This window comes from Muscardinus avellanarius (genome assembly GCF_963383645.1).
Source record: "Muscardinus avellanarius genome assembly, chromosome: 15".
Lineage (NCBI taxonomy): Eukaryota > Metazoa > Chordata > Mammalia > Rodentia > Gliridae > Muscardinus > Muscardinus avellanarius.
The window spans coordinates 44,034,338-44,059,276 of record NC_137801.1 but is presented as its reverse complement, the minus strand read 5'-3'; the positions used below and the strand labels follow the sequence as shown (position 1 = coordinate 44,059,276).

The 24,939-nt window shown below is 34.6% G+C and overlaps 1 protein-coding gene across 36 annotated transcripts in view; it reads left to right on the top strand.

The window, feature by feature from the left end:
* The window catches only part of NRXN1 (neurexin 1), a gene marked incomplete at both ends in the record, with an annotated part of 1,249,621 nt that overhangs the window by 1,053,357 nt on the left and 171,325 nt on the right, over positions 1–24,939 (top strand). For 24 of the 36 annotated variants that reach the window (XM_080711543.1, XM_080711541.1, XM_080711538.1 and 21 more), the window contains one exon: positions 1,056–1,227. In XM_080711543.1, coding sequence (XP_080567669.1) covers positions 1,056–1,227 — 172 coding nt within the window. Of the gene's footprint in view, positions 1–1,055; positions 1,236–24,939 lie in introns of all 36 variants that reach the window. The other 12 variants (XM_080711553.1, XM_080711552.1, XM_080711549.1 and 9 more) reach the window with 1 other exon arrangement.

Below are 24,939 nucleotides of genomic sequence, written 5' to 3'. Positions count from 1 at the left end.
GTTGGACTGTATGTCTCTTAAGCCCCTCTTCACCCATGTTATTTCTCTCAACTGAGAGTTGATGAAAGGTGAGCTACAGACAGTTTGAAGTTATGTTCTCTGACAAGGGCCTGCAGTGCAGGTATTCTCTGCTACTGATTAAGAGCAAATCCACATACTTCAGAACTCAACTGAGCTCCTGGTAGAGTTGACAGCCCTGCTGTTAGAGGATGCTTCTCGGAGGCAGAGGACATAAGCACATGTTCCTTTTTTCCACCTTGTGTTATGAAATTCTAAAGTTAACAACCTGCACTTTATATTTAGAATGCTTTTTAATGTTATTTTGCATAATTCAAAGAGAGTTAATTTTAGATAAGTATGTCTTTCCTTCATTGTGGCTTAGATAAAATCTAAAAATAACAGAATTTTAGTTCTAGTCCATCTCCACTGAGTTATGTAACCTCGAACAAGTCATGGTAACTTTATATATCATAATTTCATTATTTGCAAGATAAAGGAGGTGAATAAGATTTAGGTGGTAAGCACTGAATAGTTTTGTAAATAATGACTAACAAATCACACTCATTAAATGCCTGTCTTTTTGTGTCCCCCTCAACTTTAGAATGATTTTCTCTTTTGTGGGCATTTGGGTGGCTCTAAACAGACTTCATTGCTTTGATTTCATAAGTTTTTAAAAGGGAGGACTTTAAGTCTCCCCATTCTTATCCTTGTGAAATGGGGAAGATTTATTAAAGGAGTTATGTTAAAGGATTTGAAAGGATGTCTTTTAAGTAGGCAGCTATGCACCTTCTCTTTAGTAACCTCTGAAACAAAGCAGCTCAGTTCCCTTGCAAGTGTATCTTTTATCAATTATTTATGAAAAAAATGTCTCCTGTTTACCCAAATGTCAAGAAACTCACTTTTACTACAAACAATTTTTCAAAAGTAAAATTAGAGGAAAACACCAGTTGCCCAAGGCATGTTCTTCAACAATATCTTGTAGGTAATTCTTATTAAATTCTGACCAATCCATTCAACATCATGCAATTTTATTTTTTATTTCTTCTCTCATCTAGCACCAAGGAAAAATTGGAGTTAAGTTCAATGTTGGGACAGATGACATCGCTATTGAAGAGTCCAATGCAATCATTAATGATGGGAAATACCATGTAGTCCGCTTCACGAGGAGTGGTGGCAATGCCACGTTGCAGGTGGACAGCTGGCCAGTGATTGAGCGCTACCCTGCAGGTGAGCAAGTGTATGTGTATCTTAAGAAGATGTTATGCTAAACAAACGGGAAAACAAAGCACTATGTTTTGCATCTTTTCCACCAAATTGTGGTTTTCTGAGAAACCATGAAATATTTTATTGGACTTTAGAGTCATGTGAATGTAATGCTGTCCTAAACTGTTCTTGTTACAAGTGTAAATATGGCATTTTTTTTTTTTTTAGGTGAGCTTGAAGGCACAGGGTATCATTTGCAATATTCAGGAAATCTTTGAAACCAGGAAAAGTGCACACATAAACATGTCAAAGCTCTTTTTGCTGGATTGTATTTGAACAAAGAAAAGGCTTTTCCAAAAGTAACAAAGTTAAACTTTAAAACCAAGGGAGAGAATATCAAAGCACTACTTTTCAGAGAGAAAGTAAGACTGGGCTATTCTTTTGCTGGTGGTGCGTAGCTGAAACTCATGAAAGGTGCAGAAAGAACAGGAGATAAGCAGAGAAAAAGTCAAGGGAAGAAAATATTAGAGATTAGCAATTTTAAGAATAGTAGTCCATAAATCAATTTACATGAACATATATGTGAAAGGAGTTTTTCAAGGAATTTCTTAAGAATTATGGGATGCTATTATACTCCTTTTAAATCTGAAAAATGAATGTTAAGCCATTGTTTGTAAATTTAAGTTTCTTGTTCATTGTCACAGAGTTTTCCAATATGATTATGGAACAAAGGAGGCAGATGAAATTTAAATCAATGTGACTTACAATTGCATATATTCTCAATTAAAAAGCAAATGTATTAAATAAAATGCAAATTAAGTGTCAAGGTGTTTGACTTCGGTCATCCTCTCTGTTTTAGTACAAAGTCGGTTCCTAAAAGCATGTCTTATTTATTTCTGACCCCCTCTTAGATACAGGTATGCTTTTTAGAACAGCTCACAACTTAGAACACAGCATAAAAAAGCATAAGCTGAGGGTAGAGGTAGGTACATATAATCCCAGTACTTGGGAGACTGAACTGGAGAATTGTTGTTTGAGGCCAGTCTCTTCAATTTAGAGAGATCATTAGCAATTTAGCAAGATCAAAAAATTTTTTTAAAGGGCAGGGGTTATCACTCAGAGATAGAATGCCTCTGTGTTCAAACTTCTGTACAAAAAATAGTATAAAATAAATTGACAATAAAAATGACAGTGTGAGTGTGTGTGTGTGTGTGTGTGTGTGTGTGTGTGTGTGTGTGTGTGTAAAATGCACTTCTCTATTGATATTATTTGTTTCAAGCCTGGTGTGGTGACACCTGGTCTATAAAGTACTTAGGCTCATAAAAGAGAATCATAGGTTTAAAGCCAGCCTTAGTAACTTAGCAAGACCCTAAGACCCACAATAACTTAGTGAGATACTGTTCCCTATTTTATATTAGAAAATTTAAGGAGATTTGAGTGTAGCTTGAAGGTAGGTAGAGTGCAAAAAGAAATTTTTTTTTCATAGAAGAAATAATTTGAATAAATAATGAATTTATTAATATTATAAATATAATCTTCCACTGAATTGACTTATAATTATAAAATGAAATATCTAAAAAGCATTTTAGGACCTTTTTTGATTTATATAATTTTGCATATTCAAGCTTCATTTCCAACCTATTCTACATGACTAATGCTCTGAAAATATTTGCTGAATTAAATGTAATTTTTAAAAACTGTCAAAATTCAAAAGCAAGCCAATTAATATGCTCAGTGCTTATAATAATACCAGTGAATGGTGGGCAATCAACAAATATTTGGGAATTATTATGATTTTACACAACATGAATGTGAACATAGACCTTCTGTTGCCATCTACAATAAGAATAGAAAGCCTAGCAGGGTGTGGTGGCACACGTTTGTAATCCCTGCACTCCGGAGGTGGAGACAGGAGGATCACACAGGTTCGAAGCCAGCTTGGCTCGTTTAAGATACCCTGTTTCCAAATAAAAAGTATAAAATAGGTCTGGGAGTGTAGCCCGGAGGTAGAAGGGTTTCCAGGAACCCCAGTACCCCCCCCCAAAAAAAAGAATAGAAAGCCTGAAAGGAAAGTAACTTAAATATGCATACCGTGGTTCATAGCCTCTGCATAGTCTCTTCATAGACTCTATGGTGTGCACTGATGTCCTAGTCAAAATGTGCTTTTATAGCCGGGCGTGGTGGCGCACGCTTGTAATCCCCGCGCTTGGGAGGCGGAGACAGGAGGATCGCGCAGGTTCGAAGCCAGCCATGCTGGCGTAAGAGACCCTGTTTCAAAAATATAAAAACAGGTCTGGCAGTGTAGCCCGGAGGAAGAAGGGCTTCCAGGAACCCCAGTACCACACACACACACACACAAAAATGTGCTTTTATAAATTTTTTTAATTGGTGCATTGTATTCATACATCATAATGGGATAAAAAAAAAACTTGTGTAGACATACATGCACACATCACCCAATTATCCCCTACCCAATCCCCACCCCGTTCCCTCCGCAACCCTCCTTCCCATGCTTGGCTTAGTGGTTGGCATCTATGTGTTTGTTTAAGTACATCATATGCATTAGAGAGTTTCCTTCTTCCCCTCTCCCAACCTTCAGTTAGGTTGCCATATTTCTCCTCCTATAGTATAGTATCTCCTTTTTCACCTAGAGTTCCTCCTATGACCCATTTCGCCTTAGCTTTCACATATTAAGGAGAGTGTAATTTTAAAAAAGAATAACTACAGCCAGGCCTAGTGGCACAAGTTTGTAATCCCAGCATTTGGGAGGCTGAGACTGGAGAACCACAGTTCAAAGACAGTCTCAACTAATACATAGCGAGGCCCTTTGCAACTCAGTGAGACCCTGTTTCAAAATAAAGAATAAAAAGTAGGGCTGCGGGTGGAGCTTGGAAGTAGAATGCCCCTAGGTTCCATCCCCAGTACCTCAAAAAAAAAAAAAAAAAGAAAAGAAAAAAAAGAAAGAAAGAAAAAATAATTACCACCCCAGTGGAATTAAAGAAGAATAAATTGGAATTTTTCCTAAAATAGGGATTAATCTATTTGTATTTGCTAAGAGAAAGTCATGTGAGGCTCTCCGCAACTTAGTGAGAGCCTGTTTCAAAATAAAGAATAAAAAATAGGGCAGAGGGTGTAGACCGGAGGTAGAATGCCCCTGGGTTCCATACCCAGACCCTTATCAGCACGTTCTAAACTTTGGTCTTTAAAAACTCTTATTATAGTGGTTATCAGTGGTTAGCTATAGGAGAAAGGGGAACCACATTGGTTTGGGAAGTTCTGGGTTATCTAAGTTATCCACACTTGAATTTAATTTTGTTATGCATAATACATCTCTAAAAAAGAAATATAGCATAATTTCCACAAGGTTAGAGCATCCAAATCTAGTTTTTTAATGTGCCCGTGTATTTTATTAAATATTTTATGTTTTTTATTTCCTCTGTGGTACTGGGAATGGAACCCAGAGGCATTCTACCTCTGAGCTACATCCCCAGCCCTATTTTTTTATTCTTTATTTTAAAACAGGGTCTCACTGAGTTGCAAGGGACTTCAATAAGTAGCTGAGGCTGTCCATGAACCCCGATCCTCCTTTTGTTTCAGCCTCCTGAATGCCGGGATTACAAGCGTGTGCCACCATACCTGGCTAATATTTTACGTCTTTAAAAATGTCTTTAAATCACAATTGTACTATATATTATGTGATTAATAATCTAATAATTATGGACATATCTGCATACCATATACTAACTTTAGTTCTAAAAAGATATGGTCCCCATCTTCATGAGGCAGGCTAATATCTAATCTTATTAGTCCCTAGAGACTGGAGCAGCACTCATTAATTATTTGAATATTTGTGTTTTTTAAAGTACTATTTGTTAACTACAAATCATTTTTCATTTACCAGTTAAATAGAATAAGATATTCAATATAAACTATATTTAAAGATTAGAAGCTGGCAATATCATAAAAATTAAGGAGCACATTTTTAGTAATAGACATATTTAGATACAATCATTAATATTTAGTCAAAATTTTAAGTGCTGTTTCCTGAAATAGTATTTGAGTAATAATAATAATAATAATATGCTATTGATATTAATATTAATTATATTATATTAATTATAATTTTATATTAAACTGTTAATATAACAATTATAACACCATTATAAATTATTATATTATTATAATTTATTATTGTAAATTATGGTTATTATAATATAATATAAATATTGAAATAATATGATATATAATATAATATTATTAATAATATTAATAATATTAATCAGTGAAGAGTGAGTAATGCCATAGCCATTCTGAAGAATACAGAAAAGGGAGACAATTATAGCAGGTGGGAAAAATTTGATATATACATATAAAAAGTTAATGATCAGTATGGAAGAAACTCAGGAGTCCCATTGTTGTCAGTTTTTATTAATCATCTCCTCCATATGCACTTCAGCATAATGCTGAGTAAGAAATCAGCCATGAAACTGTCAAATAACTTATTTTGGAGATTTATCTTTATTGATAATATAAGGGCTGAATATAAATTTTAAAGGATGTTACATCTAGATTAAAGTTTTTAGAACAAAGTGATTTTAAATATGATTTTCATAAGCTCTCACATATATATTTTATATTAGTTTGTGGGTTATTATTCATTAGAAAAGCAACCGGACTAATGATTTTACCACCAAATCCTATAATCAAAGAGGAAGGAACCAACAGACTATATTTGGTTCCTTTTAAAGTGCCAGCACTGCAAAATATAGGTAATAAGAGTTTAAATTAGTAATTAAGTACAGCACTTAACCTTCAATTATAGTACTTTTTTATGACAAGTGCTTTTATATGAAGCAGTTCATCTGGTATTGACACTATACCTTTAATAAAAAGCACATAAGGCGTTGACTAGTGATATTTCCTTGTAATTGTCTGGAAGGCTTTCACACAGAAACTAATTAGTAGAGGCAGATTTTATTCTTTTTTGGATAATATGAGATACTCCTACAACACAAGACTTCACATTTTATAATGAATTTTTAACTTTGATTTCATAGCAGACCTAGCTTCTATTATTTTTTGTGCATGGAACAAAATACCCGAGTACTATTTTACAAGCCACTGAAAGTTGAGAAAACCATTTCTTGGTGCGTATCAGTTGAATCTCCAGAATACAACACATCATTAATCACTAATTGTCTCTAATTACAGTTACATAGTGAAATTTTCTGTATCAACAAAAATAGACCTCCTCTTCTCATAACATTAATCTACAAAGTCTAACATCATCTCACCTGCTCAGGCTCAAGATTAATTCAAGTAAATCACTGTTACCTTTAAGAATAAAACTTTAAATATTCTTGCTTACCACCATGTGACAAAAAGTGTCTTTTATATTTATATAAGGTAATATTAATTTTATTCCCAAACTAAAACATCTAATCAACAAATATTTTAATCATTTGTTCTATGTAAAAGGAGCATACTATGCTTATAGTCTGGTTATAGAGACAATTTTTAAATATTTAAGAGTAAAAATAAAATATACGGGAAAATACGAGAGTTATATCATATTTGTCTAAGAATAAGATATACTCTAAAAAACTAAAAGACAATAGATTCCAAGGAAGGAAAACATTTTGGTGTGAGTGATATAATTGGGCTATGAAGAAAAATAGTGAACTTCACTTGGGTCTTCATTTATTCATTTAGATAGGATTAGCAGGAAGAGATAGAGACAGAAAAAATATTTAGGGATCTACTGGGCAGTCCATATGTTAAAAAAAAAGGGACTAAGGGAGGGTCTGAGAAAATAAAGAGGGTGAACACAGAATACACATGGCAAGACCTACTGAATAAAAGGAGAGAAAAGGAGAGACATTCCCACTGTTGAGTTTCTCTCTGTGTCCTTCTTCCTTTTCCTTTCTTTCTCTCTGTCCTGGTCTCTGTCTTTCCTTCCATTTGTCTCTCTATTTTACCATTAGTTTCTGAAGCACTTTAATGCTGCACTGTGCCCCTAGGAGGCAATAGATGCCAAGGAACTGGTATCCAGTGATGGCAACATGCAGAGACATGAAAGACAAGGCTCTTGATTGCTGAAATTCTGGTTGGGAGACATGAATGATTAAGAACACATACCAAGATCAAATAAACTGCATCATCTGTCAAAATTACCAGGAAAGAGGTTAATTGCTGTTAGAGTTTAAATAAAGGAGCAACTTATGGCCTGCAGTGGCATGCCAAATAGATCATTTGGGGATAAGACTTGTAGAAAAAGATGTCCTCACAGAAGATTTCAAAGAGATAGTATAAATTCTTTTTGCATGATCATGCAATTTGACTGGAAGATCTTATAAGTATTATATCTAAGTCTTAACTACTTTCATCAGTGAAAGCTAGTAAAATATTCCCAGGCTTAAGGAGACCATATTGATTATTTCCCTTTTAATTCTACAAATATAGTTTATATTAATTATTTTATTTTAATTCAACCCATCAATAATTTGTTGATTATTCATTTAAACCATTTATTTATAGAGTTTTATAAACTTACAGTTTTATAGTTTTGATACTGAGGTATTGACTAATTTTATGACTTTGGTTTTAAAAACTTATACTTAACCTAACTTCACTATTATGATATAGTTAAGAAAATCTACTTTTAAAATTATTGTATTTGAAAGAAGGAAGGAACTTCAAATTCCTTCTGCTTTCCTCACTTATCAAATGATAAAATGGAGCTTTGGAGAGGCTGATTTACTCAAAATTACTTTTCTACCTAGTGGCTAAGGGAAAACTATGCTGGAGGACTCTTGTCTTTATGCTGTGTACTTAACTTTATGCTATCTGAGAGACAGAATCCAAAGCGAAGAGAGATTATAAACTGAATCCTTCAATGCATTTGTTATAACTAAAAATCATGAGCTACAGAAATGCCTTAGTCACAATCTGTTATTCCTTCTGATCCCCCCAAACCATCTTATAACAAAAGTATATGGAATAGCAATAGTTTTCTTGCAAAAAACCATTAATCTTGTATTCACTATATTTTTGAGTTGAGATACTCATTACTTGGCCCTGATTTTTTTAACTTCACTTAGGAAACCTAATTAGCAAATTAATTAGTAAATTGTTATAGATCATTAGAATCCTTAAGAATTACTGGGGAAAAAGGGTTTTTCTTAGTAGAGACATGTCACATGTTCTAGTTATATGTTTAAATATAGGATGAATTTTATTTCCTTTCTATAAATCTCTTGTGGAAACTAATAAACTTTTCAGAAGATTTAAGTAATTTTTAAACAAATTATCAATTTTGATGAGAGCCAACGAAATGAATAATAATAAGGGTTTGGTATATAGTAGATATGTAATAGATAATTGTTGAATAATTCCAGATTCCTCATTAAACTTGCCATAACAACCTCTGGATAGTGGTTTTTAGCCAAAATATACTTACATGCATGAGGGATATTTATTTTAATACATAAATGTTTGACTTCTGTTTGACATCGTTAAATGTTCACTAGTTTAAATATTTCACAATTAAATCTTACATACTTGGAGAAATCTTAGAACAAGTGGCTAAAATTCTGATTTTTCCTGTGCTAATAATCTTTTTGTCATGGAGTTCAATTTTGCTGAGACTTTGGGGCTAATCTTAATGAGGAAGCATAATGAACTTTTAAAAATGTTTATTTATTTATTTATTTATTTATTTATTTATTTATTTATTTATTGGTGGTACTGGGGGTAGAACCCAGAGGCTTTCTACCTCTGGGCTATACACTCAGATCTATTTTATATTTTATTTGGAAACAAGGACTTACTAAGTTGCTAAGAGCCTCAATAAGTGGTTGAGGCTGGTTTGAACCTGTGTGATACTCCTGTCTCAGCCTTCCAAGTACGGGGATTACAAGCATGCACCACCATGCCGTGCTCATAATTCACTTTTATCAAACAGTTATTAAATACATTTGCTAAAATTCTCAACTTAGTTTTGAAGAAATTGTATCCAAGGATATGGAAAGAACTGATATACTCATAGGATTTTTTTATTGTTCTAATGTGTTCAATGACCAGAAATATTTTTTATTATCATTAGAATTTTTCCTATTGCTATGTCATTTCAAAAAAAAAATGATGACAAAAAAGAGAAAGTTCCTCTGAAGTTTCCAGTGGACTTTAGACATACTTAAATTACATAGATTGCCAAATATATTTAATGGAGATATTTTTCAAGCACTATTCTTTGTTATTCAACAAAAGTAAAGCATATTCTTTCACTAGAGATGAGCTGTATCATTGTTAAAAATCAGCCTTAGCCAGAGTGGTGGCGCACGCTTGTAATCCCTGCACTTGGGAGGCGGAGACAGGAGGATCACACAGGTTCGAAGCCAGCCATGCTGGCTTAAGAGACCCTGTTTCCATAAATAAAAAAGTATAAAATAGGTCTGGGAGTATAGCCTGGATGTAGAAGGGCTTCCAGGAACCCCAGTGCCACCAAACAACACAAAACAAAAGTCAGCCTTACAGTTTGGTTATAAATTGATTATTTTTTTTTCTTTTTGCTATAAGTTTATGGCAAAATTTATCCTAGGAAACTTGTCAATGTAATCTATCTGTGACTTCCTTAAAGTAATCTTGCCCTGGAGGTTAAAGTGTCTGCCTCTTACCATTATTCTGAACTCCAGCAGTTGGGCCAGAATCTCATGGAGCCAAGTTAGTCATTGTCTATAAGACAAGACAATTTGGAAATCTCATTTGGCCCTAGCAGACCATTTCTTTGTGTTTTCAGGACATGCTCATTATTTACCCTGAAAAAAAGATGTATCATTAAGATTTTTATTGCTGACAGAACTGAAATAATCTGAAATATTAATTTCTTTAGATATGTGTTGGGTATCTGCTAGGTGGCTAATGGTATAGAAAGATAAAAATCAAAGCTCTTCCCTCTATATTCCTTCTACTACCTTTTGCCTCTCACTTTAATCTATTTTGCAGCTGAGCTGAGAGGATGGTGTTTCATAACACCATAAAAAACACAGAACCCAATGAAATAGAATGGCGATCCATAGTTTCCCTGTTTATTTGAAGCTAACCTTTACTTGACACCATTAAAAGATTTAACTATATTTTTGAAGTTACTTAATAACTTATTCTTTTTTGTCAGTTTCCCATGATTTTTTTTTACTCTGAAAATTTCCCAGAGTCCATTATGCAGACAAAAAAACAATCAAATCAATATTTATTGATCATTCAAAGAATTTCTTTAAGTAGATTCTATCTTATGTTACACTGTAAAAATAGCCCTGTATCAAGACTTTTATAACATTTTCCCCTTTCATTTCATGTTTCTCATTATTGTTTGTAAGTATGCTTTCTTTAGCAATTTAAATTCTTGTCACATTTGGGCATGGTGGCACAGGCGTATAAACCCAGTACTTGGATGGTGAGACAGGAGGATCACAGGTTCCAGGACAGTCTCGACAACATAGCAAGACTCTCAGCAACCTAGTGAGACCCTGTTTCAAACTAAAATATAAATTAGGTCTGGAGATGTGGCTCAGAGGTCGAATGCTCCTGGGTTCCATCTACACACACACACACACACACACACACACACACACACACACAGGTCTAGGGGGTGGCTCAGAGTTATAACTTCCATGGGCTCAATACTCAGTAACACACAATAAATAAATAAATAAATTCTTGTCACAAAGCCAGCTGTGGTGGTTCATACCTATAATTCCAGTACTTGGGGGGCTGAGACAGGAAGATCACCGGTTCAAGGACAGCTTTAGCAATTTAAGGAGACTCTCAGCAAGTTATTGAGTTCCTATTTCAAAACTTAAAAAAAAGGGGGTGGAAGTGTGGCTGAACGGTAGAGTGTTCCTGGGTTCAATCCCCCAGCACTAATAACACGCACGCACACACACATGCACACACACATGCACACATACACCACGCACACATTCTTGTCAAAACATGGGATATGTTTATTTCACTCCTGAAAAATATTCATGTTAAACAAGAAAATAGCATTATTTTGACTTAAAAATATCTAAAAATCTTGACTGAGATTGAGCTGAAGGACTTTTCTCTAATGATGTGGATAATCAGATTAATGAACCTATCTACTGGTTACAATGAGTTGATCATGTAAGACATAAAAATTATTTGTCACTACAAATATGAAATTTAATTTTTAGGAAGTGAGGTGGAAAAGGGTTTTAAGAATACCTAACATTAAACCAGAGAAATTATACTTTTAATAGTTATTAGGCTTTCATGAAACTTCAAATAGATTTTTCAAGATTCTGGTTTATATTAATATTTCCAGTTTTCTAACAATGTTTTTATGACTCATTTACTATCTAAAAGTATCTCCAAGGTGACATTGAATGTCACTTTGCTTCTAGTAAATAATAACAGTGTAGTCAAGGAGGGACAAAGTATCCAAAGGTTAAAATGCTGGTTTCAATGAGTTATGGAGAGGACAAGTTACATTTGTAATGATTTTTGGTTTTGGACATTCTTTCCATCTTTTTAACATTTTTTATTTATTTTTTTGTGTGTGGGGTCTGGGGATGGAACCCAGGGGCCTTCGACTCTGAGCTACAGCCCCAGCCCTATTTTTTACTCTTTTTATTTTGAAACTGGGTCTCACTAAGTTGCAGAGGGCCTCAGTAAGTAGCTGAGGCTGTCCGCAAACTGCGATCCTCTGGTCTCAGCCTCCCAAATGCTGGGTTTAAAAGTGTGCACCACCACGCCCGGCTTCTTTGTTTTTAAATTGACTTTTGAATTTCTGCCTCCATAAGAGTCTGATAAAGTAGAATACCTTATCTTTGAAAAAGTACACAAATATTTGCAAGTACAGACTAAATTGTGCATCTGATTTTTAGGTTTTCCATTTTACATCCATAGGTACTTTTACCTAGGAATCAGAACTTCTGTTGTAGGTGATCTTTGAGGATGTTGAGATAATAGAGGGGAGAAAAAAAGAGATGTGCACCTGTAGCTACCATTTTTTAACCTTCCAACAAACCCTCTAATAAACATCTAACCACTGACTTAGCTCTCTGGTTGTAGGCTTTACTAGCTCAGATAAAATTATTTTAATAGAATAAAATCAACATTTGTACTTAAAATTTAATAAAAATCATTTCTTCACATATGGTTAGAAGAATGCTATTATCCTTCTCATAAATATATTTTGGGCACTGAAATATACACAAGTTAAAAGAAATACTGACTTTAAGCTCATCTTGATGTTTGACACTGAGAAAGACACTTCCTCTCTGTGATAATCTTGGTGTTTTCAGCAAAACCCCACAATCTCAGCCTAATAATGCAAATCCCAAACTAAAGGACATTTTACATGCTAACTTACCAATATTCTTCACAATTGCCAAATACATAAATGACAAAGACAGAATTGAAGAAACTAAGAAGACAAGACAAGTTAATGAGCTGTGAGACCGGGATTGGATTTCAGGATAGAAAAACAATATTAGTTAAAACTAGTAAAACCTGAAAAAATCTGTACTTTAGTTAACAAATGATTACCAATATTAATTTCTTAGTTTAGAGAATTGCCAAGTAGTGGGGGGAAAGTGCATGGAAGGCTGATAATACTCTCATTTACTTATTTGCAGCCTTACTTTTTTAATTTTTTAATTTTTATTTTATTGGTGCATTGTAGTCATACCTCTTTTTTTTGTGTGTGTGATACTGGGTTTCCTGGAAACCCTTCTACCTCCGGGCTACACTCCCAGACCTATTTTATATTTTTATTTGGAAACAGGGTCTCAAGCCAGCGAGGCTGGCTTCGAACCTGTGCTATCCTCCTGTCTCTGCCTCCCAAGCACCGGGATTACAAGCTTGTGCCACATCACCTGGCATAGTTAAACATCCTAATAGGGTACAATATGGCAGAGGCATACATACATACATCACTCATTTAGCCCTTCCTCACTTCCCACCCCATTTCTTCCCTCCTTCATTCTTGTCATATTTGGCTTACTGATTGACTTTGATATATTTGTGAATGTACAGCATGCACATTAGAAATTTTCTATAAGTTAAATATTTTATTTTTTAAATTTTTGTATTGTTACATTGTAATCATACGGTAGAGGCATTCATGTGTGTGGAGATTCCTCTCCGGGACTTGGGAAGGAGAGACCTGACATGAAGCACCCAGACAATTGCCTCTTGTGCAACTGACAATTTTATTCTCTGAAACTAGGTTTTTTATACCCTTTTCCAGTTAGATAAATATTATATTCTCATGGGAAAAAACAGACATCGCAATACCATGAGGAATGTTAGGGATAGGGAAAGTGCCATAAATCACTAAGGTACAATCATCAAAGAAAACAAACTAACAAACTAAACAAATGCAGAGGAGGGCAGAGGGGCTCAGTAAAAGGGTTAAGATAAGTTCCCTCTTTCACTGGGGGGCCATTCACTGGGATGTGAATTCCAGAGGGGACTGGAGTTCCTCCTGGAGTTTTGGGGGTGTCTGACCTTTCGCCAGCCCCTCTTTTAACTCCTTTGGAATCTTTTATTCCTCAGGCTCCACCAGTGTCTCTTGTCACATGTGCACATCACTCTTTTAGCCTTTCCTCAATTTCCACCCTATTCTCCTCCTCTTTCCTCCTTCACATGTTTGGCTTAATGATTGGCTTTGATATGTTTATGAATGTACATCATGTTCATTGGGGCATTTCAATATAAAAAGTTTACAAATTATTTTCATCTAAGAAAAATCCATTTTACTCTATTATCTATATAACACTATTCCAGAAAAAAAATATTTTTAAGCAATAAAACTTCATGGTTTTGTAGAACTTGTAAATTACATGTGTTTTTTTGTGGAAAAAAAGTATTCACATGTGCATGTCATTATTAGAAAAGTACATTTATTCCTAGGAAACATAAACTTAATTTTTAACAATCAAAAGGTCTGACCTAATCTAATATTTTAGTGGGCTCTTAATTAAGACAAAATAACATAATAAGTGTGAAAAACTTCTAAACTGTGAAGACTTTAAATAGGCCATCTATTAAAATTTAAATTATGATGATGAATATTTTGTGTCAAATTTAGCCTCATGGGTAGAATATTTCTCAAAGGCATCCTTTCATCTCAAACATTTTAAAGTCTGTTTTGTTTTTAACCATATGAATTTGACCAAATTAAAAAACAGCAAGCTTCCTCAACCCTAGAATTCTGAGCTTGGCTTTCTTCTTGTTAACTTTTATTGAATAATGTGTCATATTGAACATGTTGTCTATACTGGTAGCCTGAATATTTAAAATGTCCATCAAGAGTCCAAAAGAGAACATACCTAATATAAGTCTGCCTAGATATTGCCACATGCATTTCAAATTGAATCTTTTAACTGGATTTATGAAATATAAGACTAAACAGAATAAAGAAGCATTTAGTTTCAATTTTTGTAGATAGTGTCAACTGTTAATAACATGTCACAATAATTTTCCAGGATCTCCTTTGCTGGAGCATTTTAAAAGTTTAGAGTCTTCAGTTTTCTTATTAATTATTTTATTGCTCAAGTTGGTAAAGGAGTTGGATGAAAGTGCATTTTATGTTTAAGTGAGAAACAAACAAAAAGACTCTTTTTTCAATTCACAGATTTGCTTTGCTGAAAAGAGGGGCAGAGTGGTCACAGTCACTATGAGAAGCAGAACTGAGATAATTAGATGATCCCTGTGCTTTATGGAAATGGAGTTCAAATAGAAGGTTTAATCTATCAAATTGATTCAATAAAGAAAATTGGTGTTGCACTAGCATTGGGGTGAAGAGATAAAAGTGCTCACTTCAAATTCCAAATGGTCACAGAAACCTTTTAAATTCTTGCCTCTAGTATTCACAATGGTGAGTTAGACTTGCACTCTGTGATGGACAGACTAGATCAGACACTGTGCTAGTCAATTTACATACATAATTGCATGAACATTCACAAAACTACTATATGGCAGCAAATAGTATTTTATAGTCACAAATGACTAAACACAGACAGATTAGGTTATTTGTTAGTGTCATATATACTAAATAAAACAAATAACTGAAATAGGGATTAAGCATGTTATAACAAAGTATAGTGGATGAGACAACTACAGAAGGAAGTGCACTCTATTAATGTATTAAGTAATTCATTTAAAAATATTGTGCTGGGTCAGGCGTGGTTGCGCACGCTTGTAATCCCCATGCTTGGGAGGCTGAGACAGGAGGATCGCGCAGGTTCCAAGTCAGCCTCATTGGCTTGGGAGACCCTATTTCCAAATAAAAAGTATAAAATAGGTCTGGGAGTGTAGCCCGGAGTAGAAGGGTTTCCAGGAACCCCAGTACCATATATATATATACATATATATATATATATATATATATATATATACATATATATATATATATATATATATATATATATATATATATATATTGTTCTGGACCTATACTAAGTATTAAGTGGTGAGCAAAAAAACAAGCACAGTAACAGAAATAACTCCTCTGGATAAATGCATGACTAGGTAGAGAAAGCCAGAAAGAATGCCTCGAGCTAAACTAGGGAGTGACTTAACAGTCCAGGTGTTCCTGGACTGTGACAGGAGAAGTAGAGATGGGAAGATACTAGTGCTGATAGTCAGGTTCATTCACCCTGAGGTATAAGCTCTAATTCCTAGAATTCTGGCAGAGACTATTATAACTTGCAGCAAAACCAGAAAGCATCAAAATGCATTTTAAGCTAAAGTTAATAAAATAAGTGGGTATGGTATTAACATAGTACTTTATTAAAATGTAAATCCAAGAGTATTCATTTGGCTGGGCGTGGTGACACACCCTTGTAATCCCAGAAATAGGTGTCTGAGACAGGAGGAGTGCCTCAGCTACTTAGTAAGACTCTTTGCAACTCAGTGAGACTTTGTTTCAAAATAAAGAATAAAAAATATGGCTGGAGGTGTAGCTTGGAGGTAGAATGCCCCTAGATTCCATTCCCAGTACTGAAAAAAAAAAGTACTAATTTCTAGACCATTTTAACAATTAACATTAAAATAACATCACATTTTACGATCAACAATCAGAATAACCCCACACTATGTGATTTTACAAATGCCATTAAATCCTCTCTGTGTTACTTTGGGAGAGTTACCATAACAAAATACTGCAGACTGGCCAGGCATGGTGATGTACGACTGTAATCCCATTACTTGGGAGGCTAACACAGGATGATTACAGATTTGAGTCCAACTCCAACAATTTAGCAAGGCCCTCCACAACTTAGAGGCTCTTAGCAACTTAGCAAGACCCTTTTTCTAAAAAAAAAAAAAATTAAAATATAGACGAAGATATAGCTCAAAGTTAGAGTGCCCCTGGGTTCAATCTCCATTACAAAATAAATAAATAAAATAAAATAAAATAAAAAAATAAAATACTGCACTTCGGTAGCATAAACAACAAAATTTATTTTCTGCCTTGAGGCTGGAAGCCCAAGATCAAGGTGTCAGCAGGAATGGCTTCTTCTGAGACCTATTACCTTGTATTAAAGACAGCTGCCTTCTCTCTGTGTTTTCACAGGGCTTTTCTGGATGTCTTTGTGTGTCCAAACTTCCTCTAATTATTAGAACAACAATTGAATTGGATTAAGGTCTATTCCAGTAGCTTCATTTTAACTTAATCACCTCTTTTAAAGACCCCTGCTGCAAATAGTCACATTTTGAGGCCCTGGGTATTTAAGGTGTCATCATATATAAGAGGGGCACAATTCAAACCATAACAGTCTCTAAGTACTTGATAAGTCATTGTGCGGAGGACACCAACAAAATCTTTACTTTACTAAAGTTACTACAGCTGGATTTAAAAGACTTCAGGAAAAACTATAGAGAAAGTATTAATTAGGGCCAAGTTGTTATGGCCTCATTAGCTTATCCCTACTTTTGTATTTGACCCAACCTAACACTACATATGGTAGGTTATAATAAAGATAGAAGAATGTGTGAGTGGGTCATTTCTAATAGTCCTTACTAATGAAAAAGAAGTTCAAATTTGTTAAGACATGCCAGATATTGTACGCATACCTGTAATCTTAGTACTTGGGAAAATAGGTGAGGAAGACCACAAGTTCAAAGCCAGTCTCAGAAACTAAGCAAAAATCTGTTTTAAAATTAAAAATACAAAAGGACTGGAGGTGTAGCTTGAAGGTAGAATGTCTCTAGGTTTCATTCTCAGTACCAAAACAAAAACAAACTAAAAATTTGTTAAGACATATTTGTAGTTTTGCTCTTCTCTCCATTGTGTTTTTCATTTAAGGTTTCATTAGAAATCACAGATAACTAAAGTCTGAAGGAAAATACTGAGGGCAGTAGAGAAATTTACAGTATATTTAAATTTATTTATTTATTTTTCTGTCTTCCGTTTTATTTGGTGCATTGAAGTCATACATCATCATGGGGTACAAGATGGCAGAGGAATACATGCACACATCATTCATTTAGCCCTTCCTCACTTTTCACCTCATTCCCTCCCCTTACTTTCTTCTCATGTTTGATCAGTGAATGACTTTGATATGTTTATGAATGTACACCATGTACATTGGGGAATTCCCCCCCCCGTCCTTCTCAGACCTCATTATCTCATCTATGTTTTCTCCTTCTTTGTCTAGAATTCCTCCTATGACCCATTTTTTCCCCTCGCTTCTACATATTAGGGAAAGCATCTGAATTTTTATTTTTGTGACTGATAATCTCACTTAGCATAATGTTCTCCAGTTCCATCCATTTCCCTGAAAATGATACAATTTTGTTCTGTATGGAAATTTACAGTTTTAAACTGAGTTTTCTGCTCTGGGACTACTGTATTCTGGGATGTGTGACCTTAGCTGGTGATCTTCACACAGGCTGAGAATTCCACAGGGCCAATGATAGGTTTTCTTGTTTGCCCTTACCAAAATTGATTGGCTATAATCTTTCATTATGATGCTGCCTGAAGCAGAAATAACTCCAAATTACAGTTCCTATGATCACAGGTGTTTGAGAAATCGAAGAAGAGATTTACTTTGGTAAATTTTGGACAAAAGACATTTGCAAAGAATAACCATTGATGACATCTTTAGATTCCTCCTTGAATTTTTCCACTCTTATCTACCTAGTGGTAAAATATTAAGTGTAAAGGAAACAAATATTTTCCAGCATTATAAGGCCCCTCCTATCCCCTCAACTACTTTTTGTAAACTGAAAATTTCTACATTCTAACCTATGCCTACATCTCTTCTTTTAAAATGGCTGTCACAGATATGACATGCTTCAGTGGGCTGAAAGTCTTCATAAAAACTGTCGAAGCACTGTAAGATAATTTTAAAAAGAGAGGAAGCCGGGCATGGTGGCGCACGCTTGTAATCCCCGCACTTGGGAGGCAGAGACAGGAGGATCGCGCAGGTTCGAAGCCAGACGTGCACGCTGGCTTAGGAGACCCTGTTTCCAAATAAAAATGTAAAAATAGGTCTGGGAGTGTAGCCCAGAGGTAGAAGGGCTTCCAGGAACCCCAGTACCACCAAAATAAATAAATAAATAAATAAATAAATAAATAAATAAATAAATAATAAAAAGAGAGGAAAAAAGAACATGCCATATCAAAGATTTTATTACATTTTAAAGATATTTGCAAAGTTAGACATATTTATGATGTTTTTATTTTAATGGCTCTAAAATTAATTCCCTCATCAAAGCTCAGAAATATTTTTTAATAAAGCCTAATTCTTGTCTTTGGAACCACACTACTCTCATTCTACAACAAAGGTCATTAGCCTTGGAGGTAACCTCAGAGGCCACCCAGGCTACCAACCTTATTTTACAGATAATGGGCCTGCCTTGCTGTAAGTCAAACATTATCTGCTCCTGTTTACAGTTTCTGTGGCCCTTCTTGGCCACAGCATAATGGAGGAAAGAAGGGATTCTATTTGAAGTGGATCCCTTGAAGCATTAATATATAGACCACAATGCCAATTTTATATTCCACTGATGTGTCTAAAGTATTTGAGGACAGTGGTACAGTGAATTCCATCTTCCCTTGGGATAGGTATCCTTAGCTTTTCCTTTTTTGTAATCTCTACAAATTAATGACCTCCTTTCAATTTTTCCCAATGGCTTCTCTCAGAGTTTAGCCATGCAAAACTTCTGAGGATAAAGTTGACACTGCTTGGAGATAAATGCAATGTTTTTGATGAAGCACCTATGGAATTGGGGAGATTGTTTATAATAAGGTTACATCCCTGGCCTTTGTTCATCCTAGAAAAGAAATATAGATTTCTTTTCCATTCTTCTCCACACCTACCTTAACTTTCTTTCTATAATCAGATGGGAGAAAATTATTTTCTCCAGTTTCATCCATTTTCCTGAAAATGATACAATTTTGTTCTTTGTGGAAATTTGTTCTTTATGGAAGAAAATATAGGGCAAGCCATCCCAAATAATAAGCAATGACATAACTACAAAACAATGGCTAATATTTTCTTAGTGCCTACTCTATGCTAGACACAATGCTTGGAGATTTATGTATATTACCAATGTCTTTGCAAATATTGTTTTATAGGTAAGAAAACTGAAGTTCAAATATTCCTGATCCAATGTTACCCAGCTAGTTAATAGTGAAGCTGGGATTTTAGCCTAAGAATCAGAGCTCAGTATCTTATCCATCAAGTTTTTTTTTTTTCTTTTTCCCCCCACAGTGAGTCTCATCACATTTATACTTCTAAGAAAGTAAGTATGGCAGAGAAAACATATTTTATTGGAAGAAAGTTATTTTAGCAATTCAAAAAAAATTTTTTTTGGTGGTACTGGGGTTCCTGGAAGTCCTTCTACCTCCAGGCTACATTCCCAGACCTATTTTATATTTTTATTTGGAAACAGGGTCTCTTAAGCCAGCGTGGCTGGCTTGGAACCTGCCTGATCCTCCTGTCTCTGCCTCCCAATGGCAGGGATTAGCCTCCCAAAGTCAGGGATTACAAATGTGCGCCACCATGCCCTGCTTAGCAATTTAAATTTAAATCCAGCCAGGCATGGTGGTGCACACTTGTACTCCCAGAAATCAGGAGGCTGAGACAGGATGAATGCAGATTGAGGACAGCCTTGACTATTACTTACTAATGCACTTTGCAACTCAGTGAGACCCTGTTTCAAAATAAAGAATCAAAAATAGGGCTAGAGGTGTAGCTTAGATGTAGATATCCCCTGGGTTCCATCCCCAATACTGAAAAAAATAATAATTTAAATCCAAATTTGTTTAAAAACAAATCCAGTTTGTTCATAAAATAAAATTAATTCTTATCAGGTTTAAATGTTATGAAATTAAAGGGGGAACTTACAATTTACTGGCTATATTCCTGCCAGTCCTTAGCACTTACAAGGCATTTAACCTTAAATAATTGTGTGCAGTTGACAAACCCCATCTTTCCAATTGAAAATAATATTTTTGCATTATACCTATAAGTGAAAGAAAGAAACTAAATGTCAGTGAAAAATAGATTAGAATGCTATACTTATCAGATTCATTTTTCTCCACTGAAGACTATTTTTCTCAGTATCATTTATAGGCCATATCAGACTGTGTATGAGCCATTTACTTATTTTCTCTCCCAAAGACTGATCTAAATATTAAAAAGAATAGATTAAGAGTTAACATTGGCGTGAATGGAAGAAATTCTAGTGTACCATATAATTTCATAATTTTCAGAAATCCAGAAGTGAGAAAAGATGCCTTAGAGAATATGTATCTCAGTTCTTATTAGGGTGGAAAAACTTCAATGTTAAGACATTATTATGATTTAGAAAATGTGTAAGATTCTTCTCTCTGGGAAAATGGCAAATACCATTTGTAAGGTAATCTGAGGCTGTTCTTATATTTCATTTTTTGAATTTTCACTACTTAGTTATGTCTATCAGTGGCCCTGCTTTTATAGCCTTTAAATGATTCTTTTGCCTGAGGCTACAGGGGTAGCACAAAAGAAGTCTTTAGTATGCCAGACAGCAGAGCCTGACCTTTCATTTGTATTTGCTTATCTGCTTGTTCCTGTTGCTTTTCATTTCTTGCTGCTGGGTTTTGATGTGATACTCCCATCTCTGCATTGGGAAACCAAGAGTATGGGAAAGCTTAGGGAAGAAAGTAGAAATCACTATTCATTCCACGTAAGCAATGAATACAATGGACAAGACTACCTCTATTTATAATTAACCTAATAGAACAACAGCCAAACTAAAATGCCTGAATGCAAGTAGCTAATAGGGACAAGTGCTTCTATAAATCCTTGTATAAATGAACACTAGATATCTTAATATAGAGCTACATAAAAAAGGGATGTGAAGGGAGAAATTTCTCAAGCCATTTGGATACCCACTGAGCTTATAATTTCTTCCCCAAAGTATCACTGAACTTTGTGATAGAAGGGCTGTGGTCTTCCATGTCCAATATCATTAGCAGTCACACATGAAGATATTAATTGGATACAAAGGCCTGATGTTTCACAGAAGGATCTCGAATATCATTTGAAGCATTAGTCATGAACAGAACATTGCTCTACATGAGCATCATGTGCTTTGTGCAAGATTAGTGAGCTGATTGACAGTCCTTTGGGTTGTAGCATTGCATTGTCACTACATGTAATTTATAGAAAACAATTGTGTGCTTTTAAGGAAGTAGTGGGAACAAAATTGAGCTACACATAAATATAGTATTAATATACTGTATCAAAATTTGTAAACATATAACCCATAATTCATCCATTCCAACACAAATATTTTTCTTTTAAAATATTGTCTTCAATTTTTTGCCAATTTGTACTACATTTTACTTAGTAGTTTTTCACATTGTGTATACTATTTTTCAGGTCTCATGACATAGCTATCTTAGTCATTACCATATTTGAAATTGTTTTTGAAACTAGATTTTATTGAAGAGTGCATTTATTGAAGAAATAGATATGGGGGGTTTATAGCTTTATGAAGCTAAGAGAATTGTCAGTTAACCTTATAGGGATTAATATCAACATTCTAATGCATCCTTATCTAATTATTATTTCAATGAGATTTAGATTGTTTGTGATCTGGTTAAAGTTCTTTGTGTTTAGTTCACAACTTCTTTGCTCTAATCCATTTCCCCTCTGAATTTCTGAAGCATCTACAATTGGTAGTTAACTGTATACTAATGGGAAGTGACCATGGAATGTGATTTATTATCTTGAATTTTGACTTGCATCTGTTATTATTGAACTTTTTCTTTGCCCCCTTAATGCTACAAATGTATGCCCTTCAATAATAAGATCCATGCAATGTATTGATGTATACCTGGCACGTGTTGTCAAAGTAAACAGTCATTGTTTATGTACTGACTTCATGGAGTCTTATTGCTTTCCTAACACCTAGATAAGCTACACTGGCAAAAATAGTTTTAACTATTAGAATGAGAAAAGAAGGAAGTGGTACTTTTAGAACATGAGACATATCTAGGAAGGGATGATATGAAAGCACAACTTGGGTTATTAAGTGGCATGGGTTACTGGAGGTTGATAAAGAGAAAAGTAAAAATAAACAATGAACAAGAAGAAGAAAGGAGGAAATGAAAAGTTCTACCAAATTAGTTTCAACATGCTTTAATATTCTATACCTTCTCTCCAAGGCAATGAAGTGTACTGATCTTTTAACTCCCAAATCAAACCCTCTTTTTCCAGCCTATCTCTTGAGAGGGTGAGCACCATAAAACAATGAACTTTGCAGATTATTATACTTGGAACTTGTTTTAGAGGTTAGGGATAAAGACAAGGAAGGCCAGGAACATTTTATGTCTCAAGCAAGTATGAACAGCAGGGCACTGTATAAAAAGTGATATTAAAACTGTTCCTTGCTAGGTTCTTGGCATGGATCACTTTACTTACCAGTGCTTTACAGTCTTTATCTATAAAATGAAAATGATAAAAACAGCCTCCTGATGAATTCTCCAGGAACTGGGGAAGGTTACTGATTTCATGTGGCCATGTGGGCAAAATAATAGCATACTTCATACGGCAGGACCTTTATAGACAAAACCATGACATTTTCTATTATATAGGAGAATTCTAGGAGGATTGAAGTGAAGATATTAGGCCTTTATCCTTCAAACTGTTGTGAGACATTGCTGCAATAAACATCCCATATTATAGCTTCAAATGGTTTCTTCTTCTAGTCTGCATGGTACAGCATGAGCTATAGCATCTGTTTGAGCCTGTTTTTCTATCTACAAAATAAAAGCTACTTACAGTTTGGTATCAATGCCAGAATTAAGTGAAATAACCTATATAAGCAAGTAGCACAACACACAAAACACAAAAGCTACTTAGTAATTTATTTTCCTATTTTCTTATTGGCCTCTTTAATACTTAATTTACCTGTTGGCCACTTTCATAAAATAAGGCTATATTTTTCAGGAAGCATGAAACTTAACTGCATGCTGATTGGCTACAGAAAAAAAAGCACCTTCAGATTCTGGTAGCATGTGTTCATCATTCAGTGAGGACTGGAAAGCGTATAATTTTACCATGGAAAAGTCATTTGCTTTTTATTTTAAGTAAAAGATGCTCTCTGAGCTGACAGGCATCCATCATTGTTATGGGAATGTCTCAGCTCCTTTGTTGTTTTGTTTTGTTTCTGATCAATAAGTTTGTTTGCAAGTATGTTATATGTGTCAATAATCAAATTGACAACACTTTATACATTTCATTGTATGATATTAACATCATACAGAGAATAATCCACTGTACTATTACAGTTTTGATAATTTAAAATATTTTAATACAAATTGTATTTGAAACATTGAACATAAAAGAGAAACATGAATGGCAAAAAAATCAAGAAATCAATTATTCTCCCCAAAATTAAGCACAAATCATCCATTTTTATTATTTCAAAAAGGAAAGAAGGAAATCAAATGATCTTATTTTTGGCTACCTTTCTAAGTTATTTTCATAACTGTCTCTATTGTCTGCTCTCTCTCTTTTTTTTAAATCATTGCCACTGTTATTGTTAGGAGACCTCTGTTATTCATTGAGATGTGGTGTTTATGTCTTTGTCTTACCTGAGTCTCACCAAAGATTATTAAAAGCACTGTTCACTTTAATCATGGCATATCAATCAGGGAGATGCAAATCAAAACTACACTAAGATTCCATCTAACCCAAATCAGAGTGAAGCATGAAGATATCAAGTAACAACAAATGCTGGTAAGGATATGGGAAAAGAGGAACGTTTTTACACTGTTGGTGGGAGTGCAAACTAGTTCAGCCACTATGGAGATCAGCGTGGAGATTTCTTAGAAAACTGGGTATGGATCCACCATATGATCCAGCTATACTACTCCTGGGTATCTTTCCAAAGGGGTTGAAATCAGAGAACTACGGTAACATATGCATACCCATGCTTATAGCAGCACAATTCGTAATGGCCAAAATATGCAACCAACCTAGGTCTCCATCAACAGATGAATGGATTGCAAAATTATGGGAAATACACACAATGGAATTCTACTCAGCTATAAAGAACAACAAAATCATGCCATTTGCAAGAAAATGGAAAGACCGGGAGAACATTATGTTAAGTGACATTAGCCAAGCACAGAAAGAGAAGGGACATAGGTCTTCTCTAATATGTTCAACCTAGGAAGTATTAGTGATACCAGAGAGACTCAAGATA